The sequence below is a fragment of the Medicago sativa genome, chromosome 4, assembly GCF_051527215.1.
Source record: "Medicago sativa cultivar Bolivia chromosome 4, Bolivia_mono, whole genome shotgun sequence".
Classification (NCBI taxonomy): Eukaryota; Viridiplantae; Streptophyta; class Magnoliopsida; order Fabales; family Fabaceae; genus Medicago; species Medicago sativa.
The window spans coordinates 68,734,396-68,746,852 of NC_140752.1; the positions used below are offsets into that span (position 1 = coordinate 68,734,396).

The 12,457-nt window shown below is 31.1% G+C and overlaps 1 protein-coding gene and 1 long non-coding RNA gene across 2 annotated transcripts; both read left to right on the plus strand.

Moving 5' to 3' along the window:
• Positions 1-3,033: 3,033 nt before the first annotated feature.
• On the plus strand, positions 3,034-5,984 carry LOC146931158 (fructose-bisphosphate aldolase 1, chloroplastic-like). The gene is made up of 6 exons (XM_085702640.1): positions 3,034-3,285; positions 4,066-4,335; positions 4,528-4,637; positions 4,766-4,856; positions 5,117-5,386; positions 5,518-5,984. Exons 1-6 carry the CDS (start codon positions 3,109-3,111, stop codon positions 5,794-5,796), a joined length of 1,197 nt encoding a protein of 398 aa, XP_085558766.1. The 5' UTR covers positions 3,034-3,108; the 3' UTR covers positions 5,797-5,984.
• A 1,050-nt stretch (positions 5,985-7,034) lies between these two features.
• Positions 7,035-7,777, plus strand: LOC146931159 (uncharacterized). The gene is made up of 2 exons (XR_015006615.1): positions 7,035-7,172; positions 7,274-7,777. It is a non-coding gene; the product is annotated as an uncharacterized LOC146931159 (long non-coding RNA).
• Positions 7,778-12,457: the final 4,680 nt, after the last annotated feature.

The following is a 12,457-nucleotide window of genomic DNA, read 5'->3' on the forward strand; positions in this document are numbered from 1 at the left end:
AAATATGTTTTTTTTTAAATATGGTTTTAGTCCCTATAAATATACTAAGATTTTGCTTTAGTCCCTTCCAAAAGTTTTCAATCACCACTTTTAGTTCATACCTTTTTTTGGTAGTGTCATACAATTAATTTTTTTGGTAGTGTTTTAGTTCATACTTTTAAGTCAACTCATGTGTAACCTTCATATTTTTTAATGAAATTTTGCATGAATGTTTAGAATATTATAATATCTTTTTCCCTCAAAAAAAATAATATCTTTAAAAAAATAGATTTTTTTAACAAAACATGAATTAAACATGAATTTATTAAGCGCCAAAACATAAAAAATTATATTTAATTCATATTTTGTTAGAATGATTATTATTTTTTTGAGAGGTTCTTATAATTTTTTAAACATTTATGCAAAATTTCATTCAAAAATATGAAGGCTACACATGAGTTGAGTTAAAAGATGAAGAAATTTTTTAGAGGGACTAAAATGAAAAAATTAGTATATTTATAATGACCAAAAATGTATTTAACCCTAATTTTTTTAAGGAAGTCGTGAAGGAGAAAACTGTGGTGGAGATATGGACTAAATTAGAATAGTTGTACATGATTCATTGACATATCATTATGCATGAAACAACAACTCTATTCTTTCATGATGGTAGAGTCAAAATCTATTGCGGAGGACGGAATTCAACAAAATTATTGATGATTTGTAGAATATTGTATTAGTTCTTGATCATGAGGATAATGTTTTACCCTTATTGTGTTTATTACTCTCTGTGTCTCACAATATTAGTCGTTTAAGGTTTGTGCACGATTATTAAGGAAATGATTAATTGTGTTGATTTCAATGGTAAAATTAGTAGCATTTAATAAAACATCCTTATTAATTGTAGTTAGTGGAGTAGTTTAATTGAATGAAATTCAATAAATAAGGGTATAATAGTGGAAAAAAATAATAAATAATGCATTGATATTGTAAAGTGACAATTATTTTGATAAAAAAAAATGTTAAAGAGACAATAATTGTGAGACGGAAGAAGTACCTATCTTTTGCGCATTCCAAGGATGAATTCCTTTATGAAAAGGAATACATTATCACCTTGAAGGAGGTCCAATCGATCATTAACACCAAATAGTTAACCAAGCTCAAAACTTGCAAGTGGAGGATAGGAAGGAAGCCTTGAGTGTCTCAAGAGGAAGAAGTGAGAAACGACAAAGGGAAGAAATTTATGTCTAAATCCAAGTCAATGGGAAACGGAAAATTTAAGTACAAATACTTCAATTTTCAATAGATAAAAAAGGGGCAATGATAGTATGCAAGTTACGGTTGCCTTAGAGGATGGTTATGAAAGTGCAGATCCACTAGTGGTGACAAGTTAGGAAACATAAAAAACTTGGGTCATGAACTCTAAATATTCTTTTGTTTCAAAATATTTTTTGTGACAAATGTTATTAAAAAATATGTCACCGTTATAAAAACTCATTTTTATCTTTTCATAGTAATTTGATTTCCGTTCTAATCCCACTCATAGTGAAAAATAATTGTCTGATAAAGAATTGTTCAATTGTTTCAGGCCTTAAAGAATTGTGCAATTGTTTTTAGGGGATTTTTTTAAAAAAATTAGGTCACTCATTAGTACAATAAAAATTTAAAAAAATATCTTTTAATGAGTCCACGGGCCAGCCCACCATTGACGCTTTTCAACGTGCTAAATGAGACGGGCCAACTATAGGGGATAGATTCAAAACCTCAGCTTAGTCCGACTAAAATGATGGGTTAAACTGACCGACGCGACGGATCAGACGCATTTTGTCACCTTTAGTTCAACCCCAAGCAAATTCTAGTTTTCAATTTAAATCCGATTTCTTTTTTCTATACACTCTTCTGATATTTAAGTGTTATATGATGTTTGCCACTTTAAAAAAAATGAGAACTTCTTATTGTCAAAATCAATTTTACACACATTTTTGAGCCCTCAAAACTAGAAACACATTAGAACACTCAATTGAATAACACTTTTATAGCTTTAGGTTGAAAGAAGTGATAAATTGCATGCAGCTATTCTCATCAGGCCATTTCCTCTGAATGTTGACACTACTTCAAGGGTGCAGTGTTGCTTGTTCGTTGCTTCATTGCAGGTTTTGATCAAGTTCATTTGTTTGTGGTAAATGCCAACTTGTTTTCTATTTATGTAGGTTACTTTGCTTGGTAGAAGAGACTTTAGCCTTTATGATATGTGGTACCAAAATTACAAACAAACAAAAGAAGGATAAAAAAACAAAAATAATGGTGGTTGTGCACACAGTTCAAAATAAAAAGTTACTAAAAAATTCTCTATTTATATATTGTGAATCATGTTGAGGTCTTGATAAATGGTCAACATTGGTACATATACTGGTTCGGTTATATCTTTATGCTTTTCTGTTAACAACTTATTCCTTATTGATAATGAACTTTACACTATAGAGGGGACTTCTAGGTTCTCTTTTTCACTACTACGCAATACATTCTCTTCTACAAGATGTAGAAATTTTTTGGTCTCATCAACTACAAGATCAGCATATTCTGCCTCAACATTTAGCAGATTGAATTGATGCATTGAAAATCCATGTTTAGACTTTAGACATGGCATGCTTTGAGTCTTTGATCACCTCTTTACCCCAATCTTACCAAATCCTGGTATTAAATCAGGACCATATATCTTTGAGAAAGAGACAAACCAATTAATCAGCAAAGAAAATTATGACCTCACACTTATTTTTCCTACAAACAAACAACTATAATTGTTACTCTTTTTGGTGCATGTTATACACTTGTACTACTAGTAACACAAGGAGAAAAATACATACATAAATCTCCAAATTATAGTTCATTTTTTAAACGGTTAGAAAAACTCCATCCATTTAAACCAGCAATGCAGAATACCAAGCAAGCATTGTTATCATCCACATGTCAAGTGATGATAGGTTAGCTCATAGCAGCCTCAAATGAGACATCACTTCACAATAATAAATAGTTAAGTACACTACAGAGAAAGAAGTGCATAAGTTGTGTGGTAAAGAGGTTCATTGTTTGAGGGATAAGATTGCTGCAGTTCTTGTTAGACAGTAAACAATGGCCTCTGCATCAGCATCTCTTTTCAAGTCGTCGATTGTTCTTGACAAGTCTGAATGGGTGAAGGGACAGACCCTCCGTCAATCTTCTGTGTCCGCTGTACGATGCAGCCCCGCCGCTCCATCAAGTCTCACTATCAGAGCTGGTTCTTATGCCGATGAGCTCGTTAAGACCGCGGTATGATACTTAACTTAAAAAACTTGCCGATTAGTATAACTTAAAAAACTTGCCGATTAAACACATATGCTAGAAGTTAAATATTCATATCTATAAGCAAGTTTTAATTCTTTTTTTTGCGTAGTGGGATTCTAGTTTTCAAACTAGCTTGTTGGTTAAACCATGTATACTAAGTGGCCGACCACTTAATGGGATAAGGCTTGGTTGTTGTTGTTGTTGTACTATTGATGAACTTCAATTATTATTGTCCATGTTTATCTACTTAGAGCATTTTCAATAGTGTCTAGTTGAGCTCTTGAAGTTAGGAACAGGTTCTTATTTGGTTATACCACTAGAGTTGGTTGAATTTCATGTGGTTGTCACATTTAACAACTTTAGTGACTTAAATGAAAAAGTAGACTTAAGAAAGTGGGTGAAGGAAAAGGAGTTGAAAGTGAGATAAGGTGTGACTTGTGAGATACATGTTACACCATTGGAATAAAATAAAATGTTGAAATTCTTAAAACTGATGTGGCATGGAAAGGGACATTAAAAATGGATGAAGCTACTATGATTCTATTCAATGTTAGACAAGTTGTAACTTCTAAGTGATAACGATATTCCACTTTCGCATTGTTGATGCAGTGTTGTATGCATCATTATATTTTTTTCTAGAAAGTATGGGATTTTTGTTGAGAATTTGTAGATGCTCTAAGTAATGATATGACTATTTTACATTGTTCATGTTTCTTTGGAAAAAATAATTGAGTCTTATTTTTTGTTGCTTGTGTGTGGATGCAGAAAACAATTGCGTCACCAGGTCGTGGTATTTTGGCCATGGATGAGTCCAATGCTACTTGTGGGAAGCGTTTGGCTTCAATTGGGCTAGAGAACACCGAAGTTAACCGCCAAGCATGGCGTACCCTTCTGGTGACAGTTCCATCTCTTGGAGAGTACATCTCTGGTGCCATTCTCTTTGAGGAGACTCTCTACCAATCCACAACAGATGGAAGGAAGATTGTCGATGTACTTATTGAGCAAAACATTGTTCCTGGTATCAAAGTTGACAAGGTATATTTGGAATTACTCTATGTAACTACATTTTTGGTTAGATAATGAATTTTCAATTTGTGCTATGCTGAACAAATAATGCAAAGAATAACACCGAGTGCTAGTTGATACTATTATGATGTCCGCTTATTTCTACTACCATCCATACTTATGTGTCTACTTATGTTTATGTTCTGTGACTATGAACAATAGGGTTTGGTGCCCCTTGCTGGTTCCAATGATGAGTCATGGTGCCAAGGTCTAGACGGTCTTGCCTCTCGTTCAGCTGCATACTACCAGCAAGGTGCTCGTTTTGCCAAATGGTTAGTGTCTATTTGATCCCCCTGTGGAAGCAAAATTAAAATTTCAGGCACTTATTTGTTTTTTTATACTGTTAGTATTACTTGTCATGCTCATTTTTTTAACCATGTGAATTTCAATCACATATTAGGCGTACTGTTGTGAGCATCCCCAATGGTCCCTCTGCTCTTGCAGTCAAGGAAGCAGCCTGGGGTCTGGCTCGCTACGCTGCAATTAGTCAGGTGAGAAAACCACTCAAATTATACAATTGATTTCTTTTAATTCATGCTTATTACATAAATAATTTTATCAAGGCTTTAAAAAAGTTTTGTGACCCGACTTTAACCGCAACATCAAGGTTTTTAATGTCTTGGCAGTTGGCACCTGCAGTTACATAATATTATAAGTTGTATTTGACTAAAATTTTCTACAATAACAATGATCACTACATGAGATTGATTAAAAACCTCGGCTAAAATTTATTCATTTAATGGTTTATTAGGACAACGGATTGGTCCCAATTGTGGAACCAGAGATCTTGCTTGATGGAGAACATGGTATTGACAGAACTTTTGAAGTAGCACAAAAGGTTTGGGCTGAGGTTTTCTTCTACCTTGCTGAGAACAATGTCCAATTTGAGGGCATTCTCCTCAAGCCTAGCATGGTTACCCCAGGAGCTGAGTGCAAGGACAAGGCCTCTCCTGCAACAGTTGCTGACTATACCCTCAAGCTCCTTCACAGGAGAATTCCCCCAGCTGTCCCTGGTATCATGGTATGTGACACTAACCAAATACATTGTTCTTTGTATTCCAAATTTTTATCTTTGTTCATACAATATGTAGCAACGACACTGACACGTTCATATGCTGACCAAAGTTGTATATTGTATTTTGTTATGTATAGTTTTTGTCTGGTGGACAATCTGAGGTTGAAGCAACCCTCAACTTGAATGCCATGAACCAATCTCCAAACCCATGGCACGTGTCGTTCTCATATGCAAGAGCTCTCCAAAACACCGCTTTGAAGACATGGGGAGGCCGCATAGAGAACGTTCAGGCAGCACAAGAAGCACTCCTTTTCCGTGCTAAGTCCAACTCAATTGCTCAACTTGGAAAGTACACTGGTGAGGGTGAATCTGAGGAAGCCAAGAAGGAATTGTTTGTCAAAGGATACTCTTATTAAGATGTTAGAAGTCATACATGCATGTTAGTAAGCAGCATCAACAATTAATGACGGAAAATGAATGGAAATGCAAGACAAGTTTGTCAAAATTGTGTAATGTTTTTATAGTCTTGGAGACTATTTTTGTTTGTGGTTATATGCAACTTTACAACTTAATAACATCTCTTGGTATGAGTAGTTGTCGTGTACTTGAATGTGTCTCAACATAAACCAAAATGATAGAACATAAACCAAAATGATTTCTTTTTAACATCCATTTTTAAACAAACTTTTTAATTGATTAAAATTTACATAGATAATAATTTATGTGAGATTCATTTAATTTGATAAGGACCGTGTGAGTTTTAACAAATTAAAAAGAGTGAGTTAAAAAATGTGTTAGAAATTTTGCTAGCACCTCTCATAAATTATTGTCGAATTTAAAAAGAGTGTGGTTTCTATAAAGATTTAATGAAGCAAATAGTTTCCCGGCAAAATCAATAAGAAGTTAAATTTGAGTTATAAGTCGGTTTAGTGGTTTAACAGGAAAACAAAGAAAGAATTTCTTTTTTCATCCTCTATACTTCTCGTGTGCCCTTCAATTTGACGAAATTACACCCGTTCAAATTTTATAAGCTAAACCATTTTTAAGAATTTTTGGAGTATATAATCTGAATTTCCTAAAAAAATTAGAAAACAAGTGCAAGTTGTTGACACAGTTCAGATAATAAAATAAATTATAAGTAAGACTTAAAAAAAATTACTAGTATAAAATTCACCTTAATAGTGGTCCATAAATCCTATTAATTATTTTAATTTTAAAACTCATGTTTTGATCCCTCAGGTTTGCCTCATGTGGTTAAACTTAACAATCAGAGATTTATTTGACCGACGGAGGCAAACCTGAGGGACCAAAACATGAATTTTATTAATTATGAGACAAAAATGAAAATTGATCAGAGGACAAAATAACCTATTAAGCCTACTTTTAATTAATATATGTCTATTAACAACTCTTTGATGCATCACTCAACCCTATAATTAATTTTTAGGGATTTATCTCATGTCTATCACAAAATCATAAAATAGAAACAACAACAATAATAAAGAATTAGTAAAACAAAAGAATGAGGTCCAATGACCATAAGATTTTTATGCGTGATATTAATTAATGTAGCATGATCAATTCAATGGTTTATAAAGACATACACAACACTTTGTTACTTAAAAGACTTTAAACAATAATTCTAATTTTAAAAATGAGAATTTTGATACTATAAATGATCGTACAATTTTCTATTGTTACATAGGAATAAGGAAAAATATGGCTGAAATTCTCAAATTTGTTTATATTATGATCATTTTTCTTTTCATCTTTATCACTGAAATCAAAGGCTGTAAGTCAATACTCTGTTTTCTTTCTTTCAATTTTTTTTTAAATATTATACACAGTTTTATTTCTATTATTAACATTTATTTTTTATTGACATCACAACAGATCACTTTCCTGAAATCACAGCAGATCGCTGCCGCTCTATTATAGATTGTCCTCAACGCAAGTGTTTCCCTCTGCTAACTTTAGTATGCGTAAATTTTGTTTGTGATTGTTTGCCCGTGTAGCAAATAAAATCAAAAATAATTCCCTACTTCTTATAATATAATTGGATTTGAAATTATATAGTTTTTAGTCCTCGTGAGCTTAGCTCAGTTGATAGGAACAATGTATAATATATGTAGGTTGGGGTTCAAACCCCGACCACCACAAAAATAAATATTATATAGTTTTTACTTCTATGATATTTTGTTTGTGATTGTTTGCCCGTGTAGCAAATAAAATCAAAAATAATTCCCTACTTCTTATAATATAATTGGATTTGAAATTATATAGTTTTTAGTCCTCGTGAGCTTAGCTCAGTTGATAGGAACAATGTATAATATATGTAAGGTTGGGGTTCAAACCCCGACCACCACAAAAATAAATATTATATAGTTTTTACTTCTATGATTTCTCTCAAACATCAAGATTTGTTCTTTGTCTACATGAAACAATTGTAAAATGGTCATTAGTACCACCGTAATTATTAATAATTTTTCCCTCAATTTTTATGTACTAACTATGAAACTTAATTATCCGCAAAAACACAATTATGTCTTATTCTAATCATTTGACACCTCGTCATTTTTTACCCATTTGTGTCTTTTATAAAAGTGAGAGTGAATATGAAAAAGTATGCACTAAACTTGTTCATTTTATAGGTTATTTTGGAGGAATGTGAAAGGGATAAATTCAATTAAGATGGTTTAAGATGTGAATGGCCAAAGGAGTTACTTCATCCGTTTCACAATACTTGTCCATTTTGAAGAAATTACACATATCAAAGAATCAAATAAATGTTGTCATTTTTTATGAAATTCTTTGTGTTTTTTCTATAATACCCTTACTCATTTATTATTTCATTCTAATATTTCTCTCTCTACAATAAATAAGTAAGGGTATTATTGATAAACCAATAATTAATGTTGCATTGAAACAAAATTATTCTTCAAAATGGACAAGTATTGTGAAACGGAGGAAGTACAAAAATAACTTTTATCAAGAGTGGAGTTAGAAAAAAATTAGAAAGTCATTTGGAGTTACATTTATATTGGAACATATGAGTATGTTGAAGTGGAATGAGAAGCATTTAGGTATGATATATGTCACCAACCTCTAAGCTTAGAACATGTTTTCTTTTTTAATTGTTGATATCAGTTTTTTTTTACAACGAAATGCTTTGAATTTATATGTTTATTATTAGATTAAATAAGAAAATGTGAGAATTTATTAATGTGATAAACAAAGTTTATAATGACTTGTGTTTAGTTTACATTGAAGAATTTTTAGAGGTGCACATAGGCACAATCCTAACATTAAAATGAATAAAGTTTAAAATTCAAAGGTATATAGATAAATAGATAGATAGATAGATAGATAGATAGATAGATACGTATTATCATGTAGATAAGATTTTTTTAAAAAAAATCATGTAAATAAGACTTTAAACAAACAACCATTACACTATTAGTATAACTTATACACTTTATCATATTTAAGGTTAGGATATAATCACGGAAGGATGTTTTCATGTAAAAATAAAAAGGTTAGGTCGTTAGGATATAAATTATAATCACCAAAGGATTCACATAAAGAGACATGTGCAAATTTCAAAGAAACAATTACCAAAGGTTATATATAACTTATGCATAATTAATAGTGAATATAATCAAACAAATAATTTTTTTTTAAGGGAATTAAAAGAATAAATATATGTAAGAAAAGAACCACACCTGATAATAGTTTATTGAAAAAACTCAATCACCAAGCATATAGCAGACAAAAACACATCCCACATGAGCAGAACACCTATTCTTCAATCATAAACCATACTCTATCATCTCTAAATCGTGTCTATGGTGAGGCTGCATCAAATCCCAACATAATATTCAGCACAAAAGAATGCAAGGAACTATACAATATCAGGTATCTATGTAGACTACAAACAACACCCAATGCAATTGTTAAAACATAATTACCGGTTTATCAGAATGATACTTTTCTTATTTCCTGCATATCATCCTCCACTCATTGCATTAAACAAAGGTATAGGAATTGTGTTGACATATTAAAAAAACTACAAAGTTAAAACATAAGAACATAATAATATATTAAAGCAACTACTTAAAGCTCACATACCTTGGGTAGAGTAATTTTATCTTCTTGAGTGCAAACTTGGTAGTAGGGGTGACAAAATGGATGGATTAGATGTATATGAATTTGAATCCTAATGGATGGATCAAAAAAGTTCCATTAGTCCATTACAATCCACTATTTTTTTTCTTTAAAAAAACCATCAAATCCATCCAATTAGAATAAAGTCTATCAAATTCATCCATTATTAGATTTTAATGGATGGATAATCCATCCGATCCATAAATCAAAGTGTATTATTTTTTTTTAAAGTGTATTATTTATTTTTTTATAGATGTATTATTAATTGAAGTGTTTTATTCAAAACAGTTTATTATGATCTCTTTTAAAAAAAACAGCTTATTCGAAACAACTTATTTATACAAAACAACTTATAAGAATCTCATTTTTAAAACAACTTATTCGTAACAACTTATTTATGCAAAACAGTTTATAACGATCTCATTTTAAAAAACAAATTATTCAAAACAGCTTATTTATGCAAAACAACTTATTACGATCTGATTTTCAAAAACAACTTATTCAAAACAGCTTATTTATGCAAAACAGCTTATTACGATCTCATTTTCGAAAACAACTTATTCAAAACAGCTTATTTATGCAAAAACAACTTATTACGATCTCATTTTCATAAACAGCTTATTCAAAACAACTTATTTATGCAAAAACAGCTTATTATGATCTCTTTTAAAAACAACAGCTTATTCGAAACAACTTATTTATTTAAAACAACTTATTAGGATCTCATTTTTGAAAAACAACTTATTCGAAACAGCTTAATTATGCAAAATAGCTTATTACGATCTCATTTTAAAAAACAACTTATTCAAAAGAGCTTATTTCTACAAAACAGCTTATTACGATCTAATTTTCAAAAACAACTTATTCAAAACAGCTTATTTATGCAAAACAACTTATTACAATCTCATTTTCAAAAACAACTTATTCAAAACAACTTATTAGGATCTCTTTTTTAAAAACAACTTATTAGGATCTCTTTTTTAAAAAACAGCTTATTCAAAACAGCTTATTTATACAAAACATCTTATTAGGATATCTTTTTTAAAAAACAACTTATTCAAAAATGCTTAGTTATGCAAAACAACTTATTACGATCTCATTTTTAAAAACAGCTTATTCAAAACAGCTTATTTGTACAAAACAGCTTATTACGATCTCATTTTCAAAAACAGCTTATTCAAAACAGCTTATTTGTACAAAACAGCTTATTACGATCTCATTTTCAAAAACAACTTATTCAAAACAGCTTATTTATGCAAAACAGTTGTTTTTCAAAATGAGATCTAATAAGTTGTTTTGCATAAATAAGCCGTTTTGAAAAAGTTGTTTTTGAAAATGAGATCGTAATAAGCTGTTTTGCATAAATAAGCTGTTTGGAATAAGTTGTTTTTGAAAATGAGATCGTAATAAGTTGTTTTGTATAAATAAGTTATTTTGAATAAGTTGTTTTTGAAAATGAGATCGCAACAAGCTGTTTTGTATAAATAAGCTGTTTTGCATAACTAAGCTCTTTTGAATAAGTTGTTTTTGAAAATGAGATCGTAATAAGCACTTTTGTATAATTAAGCTGTTTTAAATAAGTTGTTTTTGAAAATGAGATTGTAATAAGTTATTTTGCATAAATAAGCTGTTTTGTATAAGTTGTTTTTGAAAATGATATCGTAATAAGCTGTTTTGTATAAATAAGTTGTTTTGAATAAGTTGTTTTTGAAATTATTCGTTTTGGTATTTTATTTATGAAATTATAAAAAGTGGGAGAGAGATGATTTAATTAAAAATAATAGTTTAGTTAAAAAAAATAAGGTGATAATAAAAAATATAATTATTTAAATAAAAAAATTAATATTTTTTGAAGTTATCCATTATACTTTTTATTTTAAAGAGGTGATTGAAGGTGAGAAAAACACAAGAAGGGGGGTTGAATTGTGTTTTGAAAAATTCTTCGTTTCTCCTAAAAACTGAACACACTGGTCAGAAGCTAAGTGAAACAGCTTCTGAAGTGATAATCAGAATCTGAACGCAGCGGATAAAAACAGAGAGAGAGAGAGAGAGAGAGAGAGAGAGAGAGAGAGAGAGAGAGAGAGAGAGAGAGAGGAAGAAGAAAGACACAAAGCAATTATACTGGTTCCTTCCACAATCCGGAAGTAGTCCAGTCGCCCTTGCACTTCCAAGGAGATTTCACTAAAATGTAATATCTGATTACAATTGCTCAAGCACACAACAAGAGACTTCCTTTGCTCAAGCACACTTCGCAAGAGTCTTCCTATGCTCAAGAACACAATCAAGAGACTTCTATGCTCAAGCACAACTGCAAGAGACTTCCTAATCAAACAAGATTACAAAGAAAAATGTTTGAGATTGAACACTTGTTATACAATCAGAGGTGCTCACAATACAAACCAGATACAGACTCTAAGACTTAAGAATTTCTAAGATGTGAACTTGAAAACAGAAATTCTAAGTAACTTTGAAAGCAGAACAATTTCAGCAGAGTTTTGGCGCTTGTAAATTGTAGTTGAGTCTTATATCAAACTCTAAGTCTTCACTCCTTTATATAGAGGTGTGAAAGAGACGTTGTGAAATTGCCAGCACATCAAAAGAGTCGTTGTTGAAGCTTGATCTTTCACCAATGATCTTTTGCCTGATTTGGTTGTTGTCCTATGAAGAACCAATTTGAAATCCATTCCCATTGTGAAGGAACATCTTTGCAGGCGTAGCCGTATTCTGGAGCTGTTTTCTTGTCTTGTAGCGTGGACAACTGCAGAGTAGTGGAGAAGGTGGTTGTACAGTTCGTAAATAGTACAATGTCAACGCTTTCGTTCCTTTTGCAAGCAAATGACTTCAAACACTTTTGAAATGACCGTTGCAAAGTTCCATTAGTCTTCTGCTGTCTTTAGATGAATTTCGATCCAT

Bases quoted from the DNA above. Each gene is read 5' to 3' on its own strand.
- LOC146931158 (XM_085702640.1), top strand. From the start codon at position 3,109: ATGGCCTCTGCATCAGCATCTCTTTTCAAGTCGTCGATTGTTCTTGAC. The intron at 4,336-4,527 runs GTATATTTGGAA...TATGAACAATAG, and splicing joins CTGGTATCAAAGTTGACAAG to GGTTTGGTGCCCCTTGCTGG. The intron at 4,857-5,116 runs GTGAGAAAACCA...ATGGTTTATTAG, and splicing joins GCTACGCTGCAATTAGTCAG to GACAACGGATTGGTCCCAAT.